The sequence below is a fragment of the Podarcis erhardii genome (assembly GCF_964252035.2).
Source record: "Podarcis erhardii genome assembly, chromosome: 3".
NCBI classification, from domain to species: domain Eukaryota; kingdom Metazoa; phylum Chordata; class Lepidosauria; order Squamata; family Lacertidae; genus Podarcis; species Podarcis erhardii.
In genome coordinates, this window is record NC_138507.1 from 35,210,088 (window position 1) to 35,235,484 (window position 25,397).

The following is a 25,397-nucleotide window of genomic DNA, read 5'->3' on the forward strand; positions in this document are numbered from 1 at the left end:
CTTTTAAAAACATCACAACATTCATGTTGGTTTAGAAAATACCCTATAACATAACCCCCTCCTGTTTTCTTAACAACTTGATGTATATTGATTGCTCGTGTTATAGGTAAGCAGACTACTGACCTGCAATAAAAAGTTCTTCCTGGGCCATCAACACATTTGCCTCCATTGAAACAGAGGGATGAGTTCAGAAGAGGTTCAGCGCAAACATCAATATCCACTTCACAAAATTCACCAGTGTATCCACTCAAGCAAATGCACTCAAAGGCATTGACCAAATCTTGACAAGAACCTCCATTAAGACAGGGAGCCGATTCACATTCCTGAGGATATAAATGACAATAAATTGATTTCAGAGCCTTAGCAGCATAAGATTGTTTCCTGTAAAGGGGTATCTGCACAACAATGGACTCAGGGTCCTGGTCTTCATCAGTAAATCTCTTGGTGGTTAACTGTAATGCCCTGATCACAGGTTAAGCATATGCTTATGAGTAGTTATAAATTCCTGTGATTATACAGATGTTGGCAAGTGTGGAAGATTTCTAGCCACTCTAAATAAAGATCTAGTGACCTTCACATGCATCAACAAAGCCCTACATATAGCTAGTCACAAGTGATAACTCTGTGCAGTGGCTCCTGATAGCAGAAAGCTGCACACAAAACACAGAGACACCCATCTGCACCAAAAGACGAATATACTGATGAGAATTACATCTTGTGAATGCCATATGAGCATTCAAATTTCACATGTGCTGGGTGTTAAATGCAGCCCCAGTTGCTGACAACAAAAAATTAGGCAAAGGATTCTCATGCCAGCACCTTACAATTAGGCACAGTGAGGCAGCCATCTCAAGCCGCAGATGTGAGGAGGGTGTGAGGAGTGGCAGTGTGAAAATTCATCTTGTTTCAGAGGCAACTTTTAAAAAAAAGTTTAAAAGATTTCTACATAGTTGGATGTAAAGGATTAAACTATGTCATATACCCTATTTTTGTCATTTTATATAGCATCAGAAACTGGTGAGATCCGATTGTTCAGTTGGTGGACATTCTACCTCATCCAAATGGGTCGGTTATATGCCGATGAGGGGGCAGAATTCTACCCAAGCTGAAATGACTGGCCAGCGAAGACGGCGGTGGCTGACTGGCCAGCTAGAGAGAACAAAGAGCTTAGTCTCTGGTCAAGGGGAGGGAATCGCTGAGAGAGGCTATTGGTTAAGCTGAAGGAAAAGCTGGACATTAGAGTCAGACAGCAGATTTAATAAGTGACTCAGAGAGGCTCGGGAAGCCTGAGAGTGACTGAGAGCTGGCATTACTGGCTAGAGCTGAGAAGGTGCAAGGAAGAGTTGTGACTCCAGAAGCAGCCCTCAGCCAAGTTCTTCAGCTGAGCATCAGCAGGATTGTCAAGAACCTGAGGCAACAGTGGTTGCTGGACCAGAGGGAAGATGGCTGCAGAAGTCCTGAGTGAAGCCTGAATCTGGAGAGAGGAGGAAAACTGCAAGTCTAGTCTTCAGTGCCTAGTTGAGTGTTAAATGGATAGACGTGCTACAGGAAAACTGGCTTTAGGCTTCAAAAGGGAGAGGAGCTGAAACCCAGATAACTATACTATTACAGTAACAGAAACTGTGCATTGTATTGGCTATGCCATTCCAAGTGATAGTAATCATAGTGTACGTGTTCTTACTCAAAGCAATGGTAACATGGTGAAGTTTAACTGTAATGCTCCAAGCGTCTAGTTCTGTTAGTACAATGGGACTTTCCATTTCTTCTCCTTCCATCCTACAGACATAGTCTAGGATTGTGGTGGCCTATTACAAGAGTTTAAGAGTCAACTGCCACCCCAGTCAGCTTCTGTGCATGGAATGGATGGGGGGGGGGTTCCATCCTGCCCTTCGCCTAGGGAGCAAAATGCCTCAGGCTAGCTGTGATTGCCATTTTCCAGTCTAGGCAGCAGATCTCACTGTGGAAGACTGAAGCCACACCACATACAGATCTCCTTTGCTAGATCAGGGCAAGAGTTAACAAAACAACAGAGATTAAAAGGGTATCAGCAACTCTAATCACCTAGATATGGTAAGATTTCAAAATTAACGTCCCATCTGAGGAGCCGTATAGATTTTTCTTCCCTTGAGCTGATATTTACTCATTTATTCATTCAGCAGACACAATCCAAAGAGCTCTGTATGGCATGCAGAATGGCTTATGCATGCCCAGTGGGGACTTTCAGTCTGTTCCAAATAGCTTTTGGGGGGTAGGGAGACTAAAGTTCCGCATGCATCATTTATGTCTTTATATGTGATCTCTTACTCACTTCATAAATGCAGTGTTAATTATATGCTGTTAATTATATGCTGCTATTTTACAGCTTGTGGTGGGGTTATTGTTACATAGTATAGAGGATACTGTGGGGTATAATGCTGAGATCGGATGAGAGAAATTTTAACGAAGTTGAAAACAACTGTGTAACAAATGCTACACATTTTAATATTTCATATCTCACACTAGAATATTTAATGGCAAATAAAAAATAGTTTCTGCATTAGTAGCCGACACCCACTGATCAATGGTGGCAAAACAACAACAATGACAACAACAACAACAAAACCTGAAAAGAATTTTTGTTGCATTTTCCTAAGAATATTAGTCATGCTGCTCAATAAAATTATTATCTACTACAATATTTAAATACGCAGTATCTGAGAACTAGGAGTGTTTGAAGGAAAAGGCAAGGCAGCAGAAGCAATGGTTAATAGTGCAAGAGTATATGACATGTTTAGCTATTTCTTGATTGTCACATCTTGGTACACACACACACACACAGTCATACCTTGGAAGTTGAATGTCTTGCAAGTCATACATTTTGGCTCCCAAATGCTGCAAACCCAGAAGTGAGTGTTCTGGTTTGCAAATGTTCTTTGGAACCCGAATGTCTGACGCAGCTTCCAATTGGCTGCAGGAGCTTCCTGCAGCCAATTGGAAGTTGCACCTTGGTTTCCGAATGTTTTGGAAGTCGAACGGACTTCTGGAACGGATTCCATTTGACTTCCAGGGTATGACTGTATACTAATAAAAAGTCGGGAAGAATTCAACATTGTGCTATAACAAACATTCCATCAAACAATTCTGGGAGTATGGGTGAAGGAAAAGTGGGAAAGCCCCTTTGCTGTAGCAAAAGTCCTTGCAGGAGCTTCAATCAGCTGAATCCAGCCCATTGAACCTAGTCCAAGAAAGTATGTAGCAACAGAGCCCAGGAAACTATAAATGGGTCAGTGTCTGCTGCAGCACTCAGAGGGGCTTCCTCTTGTCCTCTTAATAGCCTCTTGGGAAGGAGAAGATGGCAGCCAGCACCTATAGTCTCAGATGCATGGTGGGGGCACCAAAGCAACATCTACTTCGCAAGTGTGGCTCCCACTGAGAGGCAGTGTTGTATAGTGGTTAGAGTGCCAGATGAGGACTTTGAAGATTCCAGTTAAAATCCTCACTCAGCTGTGAAGCTCACTGGGTGACACTGGGCTCCCCCTTCTCTAACCTACCTCACATGGAGGAGGGAGAAGAATGTTGTATGCTGCCTTCAGCTCCTGGGAGAGAAGGTAGGATATGCATTTAATGAATAATGCTAGAAGCAACTCAGTTGTGTGAGCGTGCAGTTGGCTGCCTTTTCTTCCCTCACATGGAAAACTGGATGAGGGCAATTCTTTACAATTGCTTTGAAAAGTTAAAGTTTGAAAAAACATATAAGAGCAAATGTACTGATCCTTATTCAAATAATAACATAAATATAGTGACAAATACTTTCTCCTAATCCAATGGAAACCCTTGGCACAGTTACATAACATAACCTTGTGGCAAATTAACTTTTACTGCGTCAAAACTACAGGAAAGCACAATTAGTGTAATTGCCAAAATGAATCAGAATTCCTCCACTCCCCGATTGACGAATGCATTCATCTTCAATAAGGTTTGTTAATTGCTGTCATCCAGGCTTTGGAGATAATCCACACAAGTCACCTGAAAGAACCGTTATTCATTTTTGAAGGGGTGGAGCGGAGGGTTATTGCTAACTTCTCCAAACTAGTGAACACTTTTCAGTTTACCAAGAGCAAGGATAAGTAGATTTCCTTTTCCGATATACTCATTACTTTTACTTAAATGCAAATACCTGAACCCAAGGGGACTGGTGTGAAAACAACATGCTTTTCCTATCAGCAAACCAGCTGGGATGTATAGGATGATTTATTAGAAAGCATTACATAAAGTAATTGAATTATACATCCCATAGGAAGGATGGGAAACTTTGTAAACTGCCAAAGAATTTGAACCTATAGTTTGAACATTAGTCTTTCACTAAATTAATGAAAATACTTAATGGGAAACTCAAAGTCATTAAACAGAAAAGGAAAGAACAGTCTGCTGTTTGAAATTAAGAGGTGTTCTGTGCTTGCTAGCCAAAAATAGAGGACTGCTTTTTATTTCTTTCCATGCATTCCCTGTAGCTTGTTAGCATTCCAAACCGTTCCTGCAGCTTTGTTCTCTTATATGCTCTTTACAAAATTTATGGAGAACAAATCAACCTAAAATAATAGTTCATTGGAGAAAGCATAAAAATCATCAGGAAGTATCAAACTTGAAAAAGAAGCTGAGAATAAAAACAGGCACAAGGTGCTGTTTTCTTATCAAACATCAAATAATTGAAACTTTTATTAGGGTTGTGCCCAACATTTCTTCCATAGTTTTTTTTAATTAAAAAAACAACAACTATTCCCTGTTAATTCACAAAAAGAGAAAATGTATTTGAAAATTATCAAAAAGCAAGGAAAATGCAAGGAATATTCTCATACGTGAGATGTGGAGCTTTTGGTGGACAAGGGGTGTTTATGAGTGTCCTTTCCTTCCTTCTACAAATAACCTTTCTATTGGTCTGTACCCTGCAGCCTTCTCAGATGTCAGCAATTCCTGAAGACCCTACGACACACTTTGCTGGGCTTTCAACAGAAGCTTCTAGCAGCTGTTAATTGTGGTTGTTTTAAGTGTAGCCATTTTTGCTTTTAAAGAAACCAGTGCAGAAATACTTTTTGGGAGGAAAGGGGAACAGGAGTTAAAAAGAAGAACTTCCTTTAAGAACAAAAGCTGCGAGCGCACCAGTTTCAGGCACTTGGTAGCTAGACTTCATGCACTTTGATTAAAGCCCTGTGGAAAGCTGTCATGAGATAACTCTTCCCATGGGGCTTTTTCACATCAGGAAGTGTGGGCAGCTGCTTCCACCCAACACTCACAGACAAAGGCCCTTACTTGGAAGTAAGAGAGAGATCTTTACTTGATCAAGTAAGGCTCAGCAGTGGACGTAGTACTTAGGAGTCCAAATCCTGAAGTTCAGGAGCCCCAATCCTGGAGTTCAGGAGCATGGCAAGAAGTTCAGAACTTTTACAGAAGCAATAAAGACGTCCCAACAAATTCCCCACCCCTCCTGCCAAGCTTTTGCCTTGTGGGAATATCATATTTGGAAGCATATACTCCTGTTGGGATGGGTGGGTCTCCTTCCATCTGTGAAGGTTGCACCAAGACTGCACTCTCCTGCTTAGACTCCTGTTCAGTAACTGCCACCTAGCTTCCTCCCATGACTGATCAAAGCCCTCCACAACCTCTGCTGAAGCTTCCAGGTCTGCAGGAAGATTGGAGGAGAAATCCACTATCCAAAGTGGATTTGAAGTGACTGAAGTTGGGGTGGAAAGAGGAGATCCTCCTCCAGCTTAGGTTCTCCCAGTTCAGCTACTCCTGATTCTTCTACCCCATTCTAGACTACTACAGCTGGAGCAAAGGCCTGGAAGCCCTTCTATTCCACCAAATCTGGATTGCGATCTGGATCAGGTTTCCTGCACTGGCAATTTTAGAAAAAACTTGTGCTCATAGGCAACGTAGACTGCATTTGAAAATTATCTTTTGTTTTGAAAATCTAAATGTCTCCTCCCTGCTCCCCAAATGTAACACCATTAATCTGGGGAACAACACAAACATAAAGCAGTTCTGCTAGTACTACAGAAGGAATCAGCATCTGTTCCTTAATGAATTAAGTTACAAGGTCTGCAGAAAATTTAATGCCTCTTTTGGAACAAATGAGAATGGAAAATCAAATAAGTCAGGCTCCCTAAAGAAAAGTCACAAACATTAACCGGAGATAATTACACAGGGACACATTTCTGAAGAGTAACAAAAAAGCCAAGGTGGAAGAACTTGTGCAGATGACTGTCATTTCCGGGATGAGTCACACTGCTTCAGGATTCCTGAGTCCTACCATCCTCCCTCATATAACTAGCTACTTTCTGAGACGGAATGCAGTGAAACCACTTGGGCCAGTATGAATATTTATCATGTATTTTTATACCACTCTTCAGTGATATTCCCAGGGAAGTTTACCAAAAAAAGAATATAAACAATTAAAATGTAAATATGGGGGGGGGCACACAGTAAACTAAAAGCCACAGCAATAGCAAAATAACAGATAAAAGGGAGCACTTCTTAAATTCATTATTAGAAGCCATCATGGAGAAAAGAAACTTGATTTTACCTGGTTACATTGTTTGCATCCGGTCAAACCTACAACCTGGTCAAGCTACTGTGTTCAGACCACAAGTGCAGGAAGACACACAGTAGGATAGCAGCAATGCAGTGTTCATTATTGCCTATGGTTTGTCCTGGTTCTGTTTACTAGTAAGATGCCTTGCCCTGTGTGCCACCAGCCCCAGTTACAACCAGCCACTACTGATATGTTTCACTTTGCTAATGGCATCTCAAAAAGAGTCTAGGAACAACTGTTTGTTTTCAAGATCTAAATGTTGAACTTGTGGTATGCTACAACCCGCATGGCATCAGGAATATGATGAATTAAAACAGCTAATTAGTTCATATTACGCTCTGGTGACATGGTCGACTCACTGACATGCTTACTGAACATCCAAAGCAATAGGAAAAGTTCAAAAGAATACAGAGCTCTGACTGCAGGTAGTAAATAGAGTATAAATGTAAATCCCCAGTGACCTATCAAATTACTGAATGGTTTCATATAGCAAGCACTACGATATCCCTACGAACAATTATAACAAAAGGTTTTCTAGCACAAATGTGCTACATATTGAGTCAATTAATGCTTTAAACAGGAAACAGAAACAATCCATTAAGCCAGGATCCTGTTTCCTATTGTGGCTAACCATGCGGCTCAAAGAAGCTCAAAAGAAGGACTTGAAATCAGCAGTCCTCATCCACTGCTAGTGAACAGCAACTTGTATTCAGTGACACATTCTGGTCACAACCACACCTTACATTGAAAGCACATGGCTTCCCCCCCCCCAAAAAAAACACCATGGGAGCTCAGCCTTAAGGGTGCTCAGTGAGGGGTGAACTAGGATTCTTTGGTCGTGAACTTTAAATCCATTGTATGGATGTGACCCTTATGCTTAAGGCAGCTACTGTGAAAGGACCTGGAACATGCAGTTTGTTCCCTTTAGGCACCATCACTATACATCAGTCCTTTGAGTATTAATGCTTTTCCTGCACTTTGTAGTGAATGGAGGGAAAACACTGCAGCCTTTCTCCCCCTGAGGCACTGGCTCTAATAATATGGTTGCCCCTGATGACCAGACTACTGAAACTTTTGTACCCTTGCCACCTCCTCGGTGTTGAGAACCCAGGGAGTACTTCTTTTGTAAAAAGCTTTGGTATTTTATGGGTTCGTGTGTGCAAATGGCCTCTGCTTTAATGAGAAGACTTACGTTAACGTCAATTTCACATCTTGAACTGGTCCACCCCGCTTCGCAGTTGCACCGATACCCATCAATGAGGTCAATGCATCTGAAAAAGAACATCAAGGTCACTTGCCACACTTGCACAACACAGCACCATTCACATTAATCCGTTGTATTCATACACAAATCTCAGGCTAATCCTGTACGTACTCCACTCGATGTAATAGAAGTTGCCCCTATAACTGTAATGTGTCATGACCAAAGACCCTTTAGTACAGCATCTGCTTTGCATGCAAAAGATCTCAGGTTCAATCCCTGGTATCTGCAGGTAAGGCTGGAGTACCATTGCCAGTCCTTGCAGAAAATACTGAGTTGGCTAGACAAATAATCCAATGTGGAAAAAGGAAGCTTCTTATGTTCTTTGTTCCTAAGTATTTTAAACCTCCACACATATGCTTGCGCTCCAAAGAAGAATCCTCTTTCAACCTGCTCACATGCAAAGGCTGAATAACTCCTTGCAAGTATATTAAAGTCTAATTAATGCACAGTTATTGAAAATTACTTTATGTTATTGCACTCAAATGAAAGAAGAAATGAGATAATGTACTCACTATATTGCATTAGCTTAAACTGGCAACATCTGTCATCCTTTAACTGTGGCTGTACTTTTACTTTATGGAACAGCATAATTAGAAGTATCTTCAGCAACCTTCCCTGACATTAAATCTTAAATGTTGCTAGTTCTTCTTCCCCTTCCCCTTCTTTTCTTATGGGTAATAATAGTAAAAGATGAAAATAGCCACCTTCCATGAAGACAAGGCGCTGACAAACATTCATCAGCATTTGTTTCACAGTTTATTCCAATAAAACCACTTCGGCAGTAGCACTTATAGTAGCTGATGCCATCAACGCAGCTTCCATTGTTGAGACAAGGTCTTGAAACGCATTCATCTATATCCACTTCGCACTGGTTGCCTGGGCGGGGGACACACATAAAGACAACAGTACAATCAAAACACTATGTACTTGAAAATATATCCATTTATTTATTTATATATGGTGGGGGCAGACATTGTATGCATTTAAGCCTGCAGCTCTAGCCTAGATGTATATAATTAAGCTACAGCAACATAGCAGAGTTTCTTAAGTGCAAAAATACCATGGAAGCAACACTAGAATATGAGAAGGCTGCAGTGATGCAAACTACTCATATTCTAATGTTCCCCCTGTAGCAATTTAAGACACCTAACTTCAGAGATAATTTCTAGAGCAGTGTGGGATCCAGACACTGGGAAGCCATAGTACACTAATCTGGGAATATATGAATTGGGCCCTGTTGTCACCATCGAGTTCAGCCTCGCTGGTCTTTTCAGCATCCCTGCAAGTGCTTTAACTCCAGTATTAACTCCTACATTTCCTGGGCAGCGTGCTAAGCAATGACTTAAACACACAGAAAAAGACAATTTTAGTTTGTGTGATGTGTATCCTTTGCTCACATGCCACATTCACTTTGTATAATGACAGCAGAACCCCAAACATGCAGATAATTTTCTCATCTCTAACTTAACTCCTACCATCCAAAAGCACACCCTGAATTTGGACCATGTAGTAGAGCCTGGCTGAAGCAAAATACCATCCTTATAGCACTACCACTGCTAACAGCACTCATGAATTGAATCCTGCCCTATGATTCCATGACAGATGACAGTAAACTAGATGTACAGAATCAGCAGGATTCCAAAAATTTCCATGTATTTTACTGAGTAAGCAGATTTCTTCCTTCCCGGTATTATTCACTGGGAAAATTCTTCAAGTTATCTCATTAACACATTGCTAAATCCTATCAGACAACATGTAAATAAACCCAGTGTTGTTGATTTTATACATATTTCTGTATGTATGAACACAATGTGCTTCATATAGCATCCCACACAACAGAGGGAAAAAACACCTTATGTATGATGTACAGTAAGCCTATAACTCAGGTGGGGGTTACGTGCCAGGGATTGCACCTAAAGCAAAAATTGTGTATAGTCAAAACCCATTGGGTTCAATGGTGGGTGGGATTAGCAAATCATTTTTCCTGGAACTCTGCCCACTTTCCACCACTTATATTTATTTATTGATTTGCCACACATGTAAAGCTGAATGTGCACAAGTTAACTGGGCATAAATTGTGGGTTTACTGTATAGAAAACATATCTGTGTGCTCTCTTGTGTGCCAAACTAGCTACTTTCTCCCCGCAGGCCAGCAATAGGAAGATATTCTACATATATAAATCAAATTCCAGTAGGAGGCTTTCTTGATCTGTTGTTGTAAAGAAGAGGTGATAAAATGTTGTTAGGATACAGACAAAGAAGTCGAGCTCCACAATACTCTCCCTTTGAGCATCTGCTTCACCTGCATAAACTCCAAATACTTTCTTTTGAAGTCATTCACTTCTGTACATCAGAGGGTTGAAAATCCTTCTATAGTGTCAAGCTTGCAGGGGATGGGACTTCAAAAGAACAGTTACTCTATCTCTCTGGTCTTTGGCTATCCCACTGCATATACGCTCCAAACCTAAGGCAAACAATTTTCCTCCTACTTCTCATGCTTTGATGAGGTCATAATGGCACTCTCTTCCCATATATATATTCTTTTTAATTGGACTTTCAGTTTGTCACACTTGCATATATATCTCATAATTTATAATTAGTTGCAGTGCTAATATTAATTAGGAATTGTTTTAGGAATTGTGTACATGATCTCTCACATGCTACAACTTTCTCTCTCTGCAATTCAACAAGTGCAGCCCTTACAAAAAACACTAAATGAATTGGAATAAACTGCCATAATTAAGGAAATCATGAATATATCTGATTAGATCTATCATGGGGGAAAAAAATCAAGTTCCCTTACTATAGAGTCTTGCAGAGACACAATTTCTTCCTTTCACATTAGCCCAGCTAATGGAGCATCTCGTGTAAAAGGTGGAGGTCTGTGTATTGAGAATTGGGGGTGGTGAGTTCAAATCTACTAATTTACTCTTGTTTGTAGTATCATTAATCATTATCATGCTCAGTGCTGGGCTTGCACTATCCTGCTATTTTAAATTAAAGCCTGAAAATTTTTTTAGCAAAAAAATTGTGAGCTCACAACTGACCTTTTAGACAATATGAATTGCACTTGATTGGAAGACTGAAGGAGTCAAGTCACAGATTAGTTACAATACCACCACTTATATGGCAGGTTTAAGTTAGAATGCATTCTTGGACCAAAGCTCACAATTGGAAAAGGAATTATTACAGAATAAGGATAAACTTTTGTCTAAAATGTATAACTTTTTATTAGAATGGGAAACAAAAGATGAGCTAGTTAAAGATCTAAACAAATGGGAGAAACTCTGGGAAAATGACCTAAAATTTACTGTGTGTTATTCACTGAAAGAGAGCTATTTGAAAATGATTCATAGATGGTACTTAACTCTGAGTAGGGTGGCAAATATGTATCAAGTAGAATCAGACTTGTGTTGGAAATGTAAAGAAATTAAGGGAACTTTTTTTCATATGTGGTTGGCATGTAAAAAGGTAGAAGAATATTGGGAAATGATTTATAACGAAATGGGGGGGGGGAGTTGAAAATTACTTTCCCAAAAACTTGGGTAGCATTACTATTCACAGCTGAATTTTTACATGGAATAACTAGCCTCTGAAACATCTTGCCTTAATACAAGTTTTTGACATCCTGGATGGGAGTCACTTCTAAACTTTATGTTCCTAATTGTGGGGTGTGGGTGTGGGTGTACACATTTATACATATATCAAGATACAGTCAATATATCATATATTAATATGATTATTTGGAAATGACAAATAATTTGCAAATGAAGGAAAGACCAAAACAGAAAATATGCAGAGTTAGGTTGCTAAATTCTTATCAACCCCAGTGGGATTTGCATTTAACATGGAGGTAAGTGAATTGTTGCCCATACCAATTATAATCCTGAAACACAACAATTCATTTAAATTGGAGGGAGGAAGGTTATTCAGGCAGCAGCAGCACTTTGCTGAAGCTCTTCAGCCTCCCAGCTAACAGCTGATGTGTGGGAAAGCTGCGCCTCAGCTGAGCAAGCTCCCAGCTCTCGTGAGCAGGAGAGATGGGTGGGTGGGTTGGAGCTTGTTAAGCTGCTCAGCTGAGGCATGAGCACTCTCAGCAATTGGCCTGGGAGATACATCCTCAGTATGAGGGCCACAGCACAATGGTGGCGTCACCTGTTGGTATATTGCGAGTGAAACTGCCATTGTTCCTTACTCCCCCTGTCACCAGCAGACAACCATATGCCCCTCAGTGAAGCAGTATGAAGAAGCCGCCCACCCGTGCCTCAACTGCCTCTGCACATGCAGACTGCCTCTTCCTCCTGGGAGAAAGGAGTAGCCTGCCTACTTCCTGCCTGCCCATGTGGCAGCCGTGCGAACAGAGCCTGACACAAGCTGCCTCTGACTCGTGAGGAGACCCCCACCCAAGCCCAAAGATGGGCTCTGGGGTGGGTCTTCTGAGGGAGGAGCATCCCAGCACTTTTTGGTCTAGAAAAGAGCACTGGTCATACCTTGCTTAAGAAATAAAACTGTCTCTGTTGGGGTGGGGCAGCAGTCACAAATCTGACACAAACTATTGTTATACTTTCATAGCTCGGCTGCCTTTTTGCTTCATTCTTCTCTGGCAATCAAGCTCCAGGCCATACATCCGGTTTGCTTGTGAGCAGGCAACATTCCACCTAAACAGGTTGGCAACTGTATAGTCAGCCAGGTACACAATGTTTACACATTGGGAATGGGAGCTGAAAGTCAGCCCTGGCACACAAAAAACAAACATAATCAGGAAAGCATTTTTTTTCTACCGCGTTTACAAGCTTTGTTGGAGGAATTCGCTGGCATAGCCCTAGTCACTTGTAAGGAGCAACAGGAAAGCCATACTATTCAAATAAATAAATGCTTTGACCACCTGTGATGGCATGGGCTGAATCTGTACCTTTGAGGGAGAAGAGAGGAAAACAAAGCAATCAATTCCTTCACTTTGTTATCACCACTACCACCAAGTAGATTCCTCCCTTAGCTGCCTCAACCAGTGCTTTTTCTCTAGAAAAATAGGTGCTAGTACTCACCATGAAGTTGTTACAGTAAGTGCCACACAAAAGCACTGTTCCTAAAGCTTTGGACTTTAAATTGTCTCAATCTGCTGTCTATAGTAGGTATATTGGTATGACCCTTAGGCATGGAGTGAATGACAAGACCTCAGTCCAATTCCAATGCCACCCTGCCAAAAAACAACAAAAAACAAACCCTAACTAACAAACTAGGCTTTTACTCAAAGTTTTAGTAAGGCAACAAGGAAAGATTAGAGTGTAGGTCTGCAAAGTTGAGAAAGCACCTAACCCAACCAACAGTGGAAACACTTTTCTCACTGGATCAGGGAGCTTTCTGCAGTTACGCAGAGCCAAGCTAAGTTTCTTGGTGTACGCTTACGGTGAATTGCAGAAGCCATTCCAGCTTCTGAAATCCCTTCCAGCATTTTGTCCTGACGGCGGTATTGCCCAGGGGCACTGCATTACTGTTGATGTGTGTTGCAAACAGGCTCTCCAACATCTGTATCCCTTGTGAGGTGCGATTGCCAAGAGATGCCTTTTGGTGTACACACAGGTAGTACTGCCATCATCCGTGTTTTAATACCTTAGTTTGAAGACATGAAAATTCATACTATATATTAAAGAGGAAAAAGGGAGAGACCTACACCAGCCCTCCTACTAGCTCAGCTGCACTGGGCAGAACTGTCATCAGCATGGGTGAGATTGTCCAAGTCAAGGCTTGTTACTACTAGCCCTTGCAAATGAGCTGTTGCTATTTTAAATCTATCCAGTTAGGCAGCACCCCTTGCCCTCCTCTCTGTGCTTCCAATGACACTAGTACATATGTACATAGGAAGCTGTTCTTATACTGAGTCATACCATTGGTCCATCTAGCTCAGTATTGTCAACACTGGTTGGTTGTGGTTCTCCAGGTTTCAGAAATGGGAGGAGGGGTCACTGCAGACCTACCTGAATATGCCAGTGATATGACCAGTACCCATAACCATGCATGCAAAGAGGCCACACTCTTTGGCCATTTAAGGTGCCAGAGCCTCACTTCCAGCACCCTTGGCTGGCTGGCTGATAGCAAGAGCTGAGAATATGACTGGGATGTCAGGATTAAGCTCCCCATCCTGGTATAAATCACGCCACATTTGATGAAAGCACTGCCGCTTGCATGCTTTCAAAGCACAGACAGAGTAAGACACAGCAGCAGCGCTGAAACTATTTTGGTTCAGAGCTGCCTTTGGTCTTTCAATTCTCTCACTTGTAAGGTCCTTATTCTTCAATGTCTGGAAGAAACCTCCTAGGGGAGTTTTGGAAGCCACAATCAATATTGTCACTAAGTTGTCACAATGCCTGAAGTAAATTTGTATTTGAGGGAGAGCAGCCAGCTTTAAGAAAAGCAGGGGGGACCTGAAGTGGTGTTGATGGGAAGGGAAAAACACTCTGACAATATAGTTAAAGATCCTGATCTAACACATTTGGCCTCTGGTCATTTGAGAAACTCTGAATTTACAGAGTTGCTATTAATCCTGAACTCTGAAGTACCTAGACTAACAAGAATTGCCTTCTATTCAATCTAGCACATCAGAAAACTAAAATCACTTATGTGGGGTAACATGCCAGGCTTTGCGAAATGTGCATCAATAGCAGCTAGGCTCTTACTGATGTTGTGAGAGTAAATGAAAGAAAAATATAGGGACTTTAAGCACTGCAGAATGGAGCAGCCTGCCTTCCCATGAAGAAAAGGCTATCCAAAAAGGATATTCACTATACATGCAGATCCTGCTTACCAAACACAGTGTGTTCCCAGGAAATTGTTCATAAGGCAAGCATTCACATAATGAGCTGACAATTTGCATTACTTCCTATGGGAACATTTCCAATTCATTATCCCACCCCCTGTCATGATTTCTTCCTAAAATGGCTGCAGCAAACCAGCAAAATAGAGACAAAGGAAAAAACTGATTTGTCTGATCTCCCCTGCTCTCTGGTTTGTCCATTCTTTCTCACACCTCCCTCTCTCCATGGTTTCTGTCCAAAAATGGTGGCCACTGACCAGCAAAGCAGAAACAAGTACGAAAGTGAGGAAACTAGGCATCAAATAACCGAGCTGTACAAATGAACAAGTATACACTCTTTCACAGAAACACTTATGCATGTGTAGAGAGAGCTTGCACCTGTGTTCAAAATGTGAACAAGCCTACATATAGTTCACATGTTACATTCAACAGGTGTGCCATCTGTAAACCGTCTTTTGCACAAACACTTGCACATGTGTAGAAGCAGATTGTGCCTCTGTTCCATGTAATGTGTGAAAGAGCCTATAGTTACCGGTAAATCATGCACAACATGCACAGCAGGACCTTATCAGCAAAACTGCCACCAGATGGGGCTGGTGAGGTAATGCAGGTGGGCTCCATTGTTCTCCTGGCTTCCTAACACAGCAAGTTGCTGCTGCTTACCGAGAAGGTGAGGGGGAAGTGTAGGGAGCTCAGTGTGCTGCATAGTGGCAGGAGCATCAAATCAGCTCTGCCACCAAGCTCTCCCTCTTATGTCATCTGTTCCCTTTGTACATTTATTTTTCCAAAAATGTCAAAATATTGCTGCAAATAAATTTGCAATAAACTTGTACATAACGTAGTAATGTGCACTGAAAAATTATGAAAACATTCTAATGAACCATTTTAATTCCTACAGATCAATAATAATCATAAAATACTTTCTGCTCTTCATGGGTATAAGAAACTTAAGGAGGGAAAATTACTATATTAAATGTGCAATTACTTAAAATTTATAGACGGGTCTTATAAGAACAAAGTTGGCTTTATTTTATTGCATTATACTACAACCACACCTCCTGCAAGTCTCCGAGTAGACACCACCTTATTGCAAACCCTGCAAAGAAAACAAACATGTTTCCCCCCCTTTCACTGTTTCAGGGCTTCAAACTGAGTTAAGTAGTAGCATCAACTGATTACAACGCCATTAGGTCCACTATGTTCATTAAAGTTAGAGCTGGAAGAAATAGCGCAAGCATCAGGGTGGGTGATTGGGATGGAGAAGAAAATGCTCCAAGAGACATTTAATTGGAATTCTTTCATTCCACAGAAACTTCTGCAAGAAACAGCAAACATTTAGCATCAAAGTGAGCCGGCAAATGAGAGAGGACAGAAAATCACCTCAGTGCAGCAAGGACAACAAAGAAAAGTTAGAAAATGAATGAAAGACAGCCCTTTAAATCAATAATCAGAAAGAATGCAATATTACTGGGTGGTATGCATATGTATTTGTTTATACTATATATCCCACCCCCTAGCCAAAGATTTTCACGGCTGAGTACAAATCCAAGTACAGTTCAGTAGTGGGGGGTGGGAGTGGGCAATAAATATTTTTAAAGCACAAGCTGCAGTCATTACAAAGTGAGGCTATCATTAAACACTAATAACCAGGTTTTAACCTGGTGCCCAAATGGAAGCAGGGTCGCTTAACAATCCCTCTTATCAGGGAACTCTGGGGATTGTAGCTTAGTGAGGGGAATGGGGATGTCTTCTAACAACTCTCAGCACCCTTAACGAACCACAGTTCACAGGATTCTTTGGGGGAAACCATGTCTATTATAGTGCTATAATAGTGCTTTAAATGTATTATGGGGATGAGGTCTTGAGTCTTTCAAGGTGCCACAAGGCACTTTGTTCTTTTCGCTGCAACAGACTAATCCCCCAGGAAACAGCTAAACAATAGTTAATAGAAGTCGTGCCTGAAGGGAGCTGTCTTGCTGTGTTCATTTTATCAACCAAGTCTCAAAAATGTCCTCAAGACAAGAGAATTACCATACAAATGAGCTTGTTGTGTGCTTGGACCTTGCTAGCCATGTGTATTTGCCTATAAAACACAGCGAGGATGCTTATGCACTGGCATACTGTATGGGCATCATCAGAGCAAGGAAAGCTCCATCCTCTGAAGGGCTGGCAAAAGGGGATTTGTCAATAACTGGGTTGTAATCAGTTAATTGCCGGAAGAAATATCAACAACCTCAGATATGCAGATGACACAACCTTGATGACAGAAAGTGAGGAGGAATTAAAGAACCTTTTAATGAGGGTGAAAGAGGAGAGTGCAAAATATGGTCTGAAGCTCAACATAAAAAAAACGAAGATCATGGCCACTGGTCCCATCACCTCCTGGCAAATAGAAGGGGAAGAAATGGAAGCAGTGAGAGATTTTACTTTTTTGGGCTCCATGATCACTGCAGATGGTGACAGCAGTCACGAAATTAAAAGACGCCTGCTCCTTGGGAGAAAGGCGATGGCAAACCTAGACAGCATCTTAAAAAGCAGAGACATCACCTTGCCAACAAAGGTCCGTATAGTTAAAGCCATGGTTTTCCCAGTAGTGATGTATGGAAATGAGAGCTGGACCATCAAGAAGGCTGATCGCCGAAGAATTGATGCTTTTGAATTATGGTGCTGGAGGAGACTCTTGAGAGTCCCATGGACTGCAAGAAGATCAAATGTATCCATTCTTAAGGAAATCAGCCCTGAGTGCTCACTGGAAGGACTGATCGTGAAGTTGAGGCTCCAATACTTTGGCCACCTCATGAGAAGAGAAGACTCCCTGGAAAAGACCCTGATGTTGGGAAAGATGGAGGGCACAAGGAGAAGGGGACGACAGAGGACGAGATGGTTGGACAGTGTTCTCGGAGCTACAAACATGAGCCTGACCAAACTGCGGGAGGCAGTGGAAGACAGGAGTGCCTGGCGTGCTCTGGTCCATGGGGTCACGAAGAGTCGGACATGACTAAACGACTAAACAAAAACAAAATCAGTTAATTCTTTGCCTCACGCACTTAACCTTAAGCAGCAACCAGAATGTTCGTCTCGTTTAGGTGCACACAAGTTGTGATTCACCAAGCCAAACATGATAAAATTCCTAGTTTTCGCTCTCTGTGAAAAACAAAGGGGTGGTCAATCCCCACTTCCTGACTGAAGGGGAGCACTGAGTTCAATACCAGCTGCAGGTGTGGAAGGCCCTCGGACAACACTCTCTCTTTCCTTCAGGGATTCTGTGACCTGTCCTCACTGCCATTATCACCAGCTGCTCCTTTTCCCAGTTCTTCAGTGCAACAGCCTGATTGTTTGTGATGCAGAGCCGATAAGCAATTGCATCTAGCACTTATCCTTATCACCACCACCATTTTCTGGGAGAAAGTGAGAGGGTGAATAAGATGGTTTCAACCAAGAGGAGAAGAAATGGGTCCAGGGAACTTGTGTATGTTCCCCCCCTTCCTGGACCCTCTGTAGGTGCCAAACCATTCAGATCCATGTAAGTTTCATGAGTCCAAATTTGAGCCAGATTGTCCTAATTTAAATTCATTCATACCAACAAATCCAACTCATCTGAAGCTTAAAGGTGGTCATATTTACAGGCACAAAGACTCCACGACACCCCAAAGGGTTGGGCCTGGCTCCTTGCGCAGCCTCTTCTAGGTGTCTGTTCCCTCCCTCTTAACGGGGAGGGTAGATTTCCCTTTAAAACTAGTGTACCTTTTATTCCAGCTCCAGCACTTCATTGCCATGTGCCTCACTATATTAGTGGCAGCAAGTTTTTAACTTCCTTTCTCATATACGTGTTGAATAAAACCCGGCTGATAAGGTTGTTGAACCTAATATGCTATTGATTTCATCTTTGAAAGATTTATTACAGGTTAATGGCCAACTCTAAAGGCTTTGAATTTGTATTTTGGGGTCATTTACAAATTTATTGCAAGGAATTATTTTAGCTTAGTGATATTAAATCAAATTAAATGGTTGCTGTATGGAGGGGTGAAATTTGAAGTGCGAGGTCAGCTTGGAGGTAAATATATTTGCCCTGTTTTTACACAGCATAATACTTCACAGGTCACAACTTTGCCTTGCAGCAACAAGATGAAAAAGTGACTAACTTTGCCAGAAATGGGGACAAAAAGTCTAGAAATATTTGCATTCAGCAGAGTTCGGTTCACGTAGGGTGATAATTTTTTTAAACATTGATTTAAGTTAAATGTCAAATACTGCCTATGGAGCATCTTAGGGCTAGATTTGTTCTTTAATCTGAAAAGTGGTGGTATGAACAATGTGATCCTTATCACTTCAAGAAACTTTTTGATGTATTCTCTTGCAAACTTTTATTTCCAGCACCCATGGTGTGCAGCATTAAAATAAAAGAGGATATCTCTAATATGTCAAGTTTATCTAGATATTTGTATTTGGTGGGTAAGAACTATTAGTCAAGTTCTTTGGTTGTCCCTCACCTCTTTTTACACAAGGCTGAGTGGAAACTACGAAAAGGCACAACCCAGACAAAGATCAGCAAACTCCCACAGATGTGCTCAGAACTCTTCCACTGTAAATGTTCCACTGAAATTCACCAGGACTTACAAAGTAAGAAGGTCCTGAATTATGGTTGGATTATATTTGCACCTGTGCTTAAAATATCAGGAGAGTGAGGTTATCCCACAAATTGCAAAATAGACTATTGTGCATTTGTTACACAAGATTTTACATGCCAGATTTATGCAAACACCAACAAAGAAATTACTTCTCTGTATGAAATGTCATCTTGTACAAAGTGGCATTTGTTAGTATTATCATAAAGTCTGCACAATTAAAGGCTCACAAGGATGACGATAAGCATATTTCCCAAAGCCATTTGTTTGTTTGTTTGTTTGTTGATTCAACAGACAAGAGCTCAGTAATCTCTCTCAGCATATTCTCAAAAACAAAATACTGGTCTGTCATATAACTGCTAAGCCTCACATCTGAAATTCTTCAACAGTGACTCAATATCCCCTTGAACATATGGCAACATAGGTGTTGGGCTTTTAATATCACCATGTCTTGGGTGATAATGAAGCATAGAGGTTCAGTTCATCAATCACTCTGTAGCCTCCGTAAAATTGCATTACGAGTGTATGCAGGCTGTCAGGAAGTTTGTGACCTGGCAAGGTTTGTATGGAACTACTGACAGTAAAAAACTTAAACAACACAACCCACCTTGATAGACATTGCCTAGAGCTACAGTCAGAGGTGCCAGATTGAGGGGACCCAGCATGTGGCATGTGTGATGTCACACAAGTGACATTGTGTTGTCTGGAGAAGGCTGAGTGCTCTGGAGGAGCAAGCTGCACATGCAACACTCACCATGCGTGATGTTGCATATGAGTGCTGGGCCCCCTCAACATTGAGGGGGCCTAGCCCCTTTCCAACAAAGACTGAGGGGGTTGGAGACACATCAGCTTACTAGAGTTGGCATGCCTGGCCACAGCAACTGTAATTTTTAGGTAAAGATAAAGGACCCCTGGATGGTTACATCCAGTCAAAGGTGACTATGAGGTGCAACGCTCATCTCACTTCAGGCTGAGGGAGCCAGCCGTTTGTGCATAGAAAGCTTTCTGAGTCATGTGGCCAGAATGATGAAACTGCTTCTGGTGCAACGGGACACTGCGACGAGTGCCAGAACACATGGCAGTGCTGTTTGCTGAACCAGGCATATGTCTTAAATGCATCTAGTAAGCCTCAGGCAACATTGTTGGGCTCACTAAGCGAAGAAGACCAAGAAATTAACAATACTGATAGAATTGCTTGTCTGCATGTGGGTTTTTTTCTTTTGAAAACTATACAGTAACAAGCAGAGCAACATACTGAACATGCTACATTTGCGCACAGCTCTCAGATTCAAGGATAAAAAAGTAAAGGGACCCCTGACCATTAGGTCCAGTTGTGACCGACTCTGGGGTTGTGGCGCTCATCTCACTCTATAGGCCAAGGGAGCCGGCGTTTGTCCGCAGACAGCTTCTGGGTCATGTGGCCAGCATGACTAAGCCGCTTCTGGTGAACCAGAGCAGTGCACGGAAACGCCGTTTACCTTCCCGCCGGAGCAGTACCTATTGATCTACTTGCACTTTGATGTGCTTTCGAACTGCTAGGTTGGCAGGAGCAGGGACCGAGGAATGGGAGCTCACCCCGTTGCAGGGATTCGAACCGCCGACCTTCTGATTGGCAAGTCCTAGGCTCTGTGGTTTAACCCACAGCGCCACCCGCATCCCTGCCCCAGATTCAAGGATAACCTCCCACAAAAAATGCAACATGGTTTGTTTTGTTTTTAATGTAAGTCGTTGTCATGAAATGATAGTGAATGGGCTTGCTCATTTCTTCTTTGATCTGCTTTTAAGGGTCAGTTGCTTGACCACTAGCATATAATCACTTAACCACGGAGTGCTGACAATCTCCCAGAGACAGAATAGGCCTAACCGACTTATGTGCTCTGTTGTGTTTAGAGGCCCTTGGAAACAATTAGCCTCCTTTTATTTCCTGCACATGCATAGCATTATGCTTTAGCCTTTAGGTGGTAACCTTGACTACACAGATTGACATTTTCAGAATAATTTCCTAAGCAGTGGGAAGTATATGGATGATAAACAGAGGACTTTCGTGGTGGCATCCAATCAATGCTCATTTTGTTCTTTGTCTCCTAATAGCTGTGCATCCAGAACAATGTGCATTACGTTTTCATGAAAATTTACTGATATAACTTCATGCTCAGCTGCTGCAATCTGCTTTAGCATTAAAGGTAGTCTTTTCTTTAATATCCAGAGCAGAAGCAATGGACTGAGCAAGAGATTTGGGTTCCCTATGCGCTGGTAACTACTTCGGCATACAAGTTCATAAGCATACTTAGTGTCATCTGAAGACACATCAGAGGCCTAATTTGGCAGAAAATGTAATCACTCCACTTCAGCAGGGGGAGCTGAAAGGTACACTCCTGATTAGTTGTTTGAGATGTCTGTTGGTTGCCTATGGTGCAGAATACACATATTTGATGTACAAATACTTGACTTTTCCCTGGCCTTTACTAATTGGCTAATGAATTAAACACTTGGCCTCTTTAAGAGTTTCAGCCAACGAGTTTTAGATTTGATGTCACTTACTTAATCTGAGAGGGGATGCGGGTGGCGCTGTGGGTTAAACCACAGAGCCTAGGACTTGCCAATCAGAAGGTCGGCGGTTTGAATCCCCGCGACGGGGTGAGCTCCTGTTGCTCGGTCCCTGCTCCTGCCAACCTAGCAGTTCGAAAGCATGTCAAAGTGCAAGTAGATAAATAGGTACTGCTCTGGTGGGAAGGTAAACGGCATTTCCGTGCACTGCTCTGGTTCACCAGAAGCAGCTTAGTCATGCTGGGCACATGACCCGGAAGCTGTACGCCGGCTCCCTTGGCCAATAAAGCGAGATGAGTGCCGCAACCCCAGAGTCGGCCACGAATGGACCTAATGGTGAAGGGTCCCTTTACCTTTACCTTTACTTAATCTGAGGGAGCCAGAACTTGACCTTACAATTTATACTATAGCAATTATACGGCATGTTCATTGCTTGTTTTTAATCAACTTTATCTAATTTATTAGATATCATATGCATAAGCCATATGTTGGGGGGAATCATGCATTATTATTATTATTTTAAAAGCACAGCACAACTCTAAGCACATTTACTTGGCAGTACATTTTACCACAGCTAAAAAACCATAATACATGCTTTAAAAATACTATATTCACTAGTATATGCCTTTTATGCACTTTTTTTTGGGGGGGGGGGTGTGTATTTATTTCAAAGTCACTTTTGGTTGAAAAGGCCCATTGCAAAACTGGGCAACATTAAGTAGGTTTGCCAATTTTTAAAAATCTTTTTAGTTAAAGCCACACACTAAAAGACACAGGAGTGTATCCAACATTGCACAAGCAGATTTCCACCTATTTGATTGGACTTCCCCTTCCCCTTAGCCCATGCGTGCCCCAAAATCTGCTCCGGAGGGTTTCCTAACCCTGTTGGAATAAATTTCGAGGCTATTTGCACAGGGGGCCAGGAGGTGGCAGGAGAGGAAGAGGGGGAGTTCCATTGGAGGTCTGTTATATGGAGAGCCAGTGTGGTGTGGTGGTTAAGAGCGGTAGTCTCGTAATCTGGGGAACCGGGTTCGCGTCTCCGCTCCTCCACATGCAGCTGCTGGGTGACCTTGGACTAGTCACACTTCTTTGAAGTCTCTCAGCCCCACTCACCTCACAGAGTGTTTGTTGTGGGGGAGGAAGGGAAAGGAGAATGTTAGCCGCTTTGAGACTCCTTAGGGTAGTGATAAAGCGGGATATCAAATCCAAACTCTTATACAAATGAAAGCACAGCATTCCTTTGGCAATCACATAAAATGACTGCTTTCAGTCATTAGCAGGAAACCTGCCTTCACCTTTGTTCTTCTCCTACCTCAACATTTGCTTTCCTAATATTTGTTGCTGCCACACGTGTTCTGCGTGCTCCTTTGCTGATGCAGCAGCATGTAGATGTGTTCTCATACTTGCTAAGTAACAAAAACAGAAAAACAACAACAGTGTTCAACAAATCCACCTGAATCATATAATGTGCCCCACCCCTGGGAGGTGTAGAGGTTGACCACACTAGAACGGGTATGTTCAGTGGTTGCTCCTTGTCTGTGAAGTGCTCTCTCAAGGGAGATGTTCTTGGTGCCATTGTCAATCTTTAAGTGCCAGGCTAAGACCTTTTAGTCTACTCAGGCTTTGGTAATCAAGTTGCCTCCTACTGTGGCGCTCATCTTTAAGGGGGTGGCAGACAAAAAGTAGATAAATAGGTACCACTCCAGCGGGAAGGTAAATGGCGTTTCTGTGCACTGCTCTGGTTTCAGTGTTCCGTTGCACCAGAAGCGCCTTAGTCATGCTGGCCACATGACCTGGAAAAACTGTGGACAAACACTGGCTCCCTCGGCCTATAAAGCGAGATGAGTGCCGCAACCCCAGAGTCGTCTGCAACTGGACTAAACTGTCAGGGGTCCCTTTACCCTTTTTAGACATTTCCTAATTGGAAATGCCACAGGGTGAGCATTTTGTGTATTTTGAAATGTTCATTTTTTTAAAAAAACTGGCTTAAAAATGTTTTTGTTCGTTCTGTTTTTATCTTGTCAAATCACTTTTAAAAACTTTTCTAATAAATGATGACAATGACAATGACAGTAATGGCTATACCATGCTGAGTGTGTCGTCCCCCCCCCCCATACATCATCAATATACATTGTTCTTGCTATAGGAGTCCCCCGTCCCCCCCGTAGGAATACATACATTTTATGTGAGAGATGCCCAGGTGTTTTCACCAAAATCTCGCCACCCCAATTTACTAAGATTATGAAAAGGGACATGATTAACTCAGCAATCAGGGAAATGATCTTCAGAAAACTGATCATTATACTAAATTACATCCAATTTACTTATTCGCTAGAATATGCTCATTTTGCAGCAAAATAAAAATACGTCTTAGTGTTGTTTACCTATTTTGTAATAGGATGTTACAGAAGAACTATGGGAAGATTCTCTTTTAGCAACTTTCACATGGAAGTTCTGGAGGTTTAGAGGCACTGCTATGCTAAAGAAAGCAGCTGAACCATTTTTTAAAGAAACTGTTATAACCAAGTAATGAGATCTACTGAACTTGTCCACCTAGTGGTTTAGGCAATACTCTCCTCTAACTTCTTCCTACATATCAGGGTGGAAGTAAGATAACATCTTCCTGCTCCAACTACTGAATGTGCCTGTTGCACCCCTAGACAATCCACAATGGATATATGATAAATTCAATTGGCACAATCAATTTCCTCTCAAAATCTGAAAACTGAGGCTGCTAGCCAACTCCCCTTCATGCTAGGCTGTAGTCATTCCTCCACCCAGCCCAGCATCCACCTGTGGAGTCTAGTACAGAACATTATTTCACCTGCAGGTGTGATCCTCTCCCTACCCCTTCATTTTTTTAAAAAAACTAATATTTATTAAGATTTTTAAGGGTTACAAAAAACAAAAGTAAAAGTAATAACACCATATTAAACAAAAACAAAACAACACATCACAATAAGAGAAGAAAAAAACCCAAAACAACACAAAAACAAAAACAAAAAACACAACTAATCTTCCCAACTTATTTCAGCAAATCCTTTCCATCTTTTCCAATTTTTGTTCTGTATTTTATCTCAATATAATGTAACTTTACTTTCCCTCCTTTCACCAATTTTTTTAACCTTATTTTAACATTAAAACTAAAATACTTATATATGCTTAACTCCTTATAACATTTCTGCTAAATCCACCATTTTTCTATCACTCATTAATTTTGTGATATTTCTATATATAAACTTTAAATTTTCCAATCTTCTTCCATCAACTCCTCTCCCAGGTTTCGGATTCTGCCAGTCCTTTCCATCGATTCCATATAGTCCATCAACCTGGACTCTCCCTACCCCTTCAAGGCAGTCGGCAAGAAGCCCTCAGCTGACTCCATTGCTACCACTTGATGAGACCAGAACCGGCGCTGCACTAGACCTAGGCTGGGTCAGAAATTTTCCTGCTCCTCCCTTCCTCCTCACCTTGCATGAGTGTCAGGGCTGCAAATTCTCTCTTAAGCCTTTCATTTTGCTGGCTAGGGTTTGGATCGCAGTGTCATCATGCCATTTGGGTCTATTCAATGAGCAATGAGTT

At 41.8% G+C, this 25,397-nt stretch overlaps 1 protein-coding gene across 2 annotated transcripts in view; it reads right to left on the minus strand.

The window, feature by feature from the left end:
• Positions 1 to 25,397, minus strand: part of EYS (eyes shut homolog) — a 499,923-nt gene that overhangs the window by 347,174 nt on the left and 127,352 nt on the right. For both annotated transcript variants that reach the window (XM_081856657.1, XM_081856658.1), the window contains 3 exons: positions 8,537 to 8,708; positions 7,761 to 7,839; positions 124 to 323 (listed from right to left, as the gene is read on the minus strand). In XM_081856657.1, coding sequence (XP_081712783.1) covers positions 124 to 323; positions 7,761 to 7,839; positions 8,537 to 8,708 — 451 coding nt within the window. The remainder of the gene's footprint in view (positions 1 to 123; positions 324 to 7,760; positions 7,840 to 8,536; positions 8,709 to 25,397) is intronic.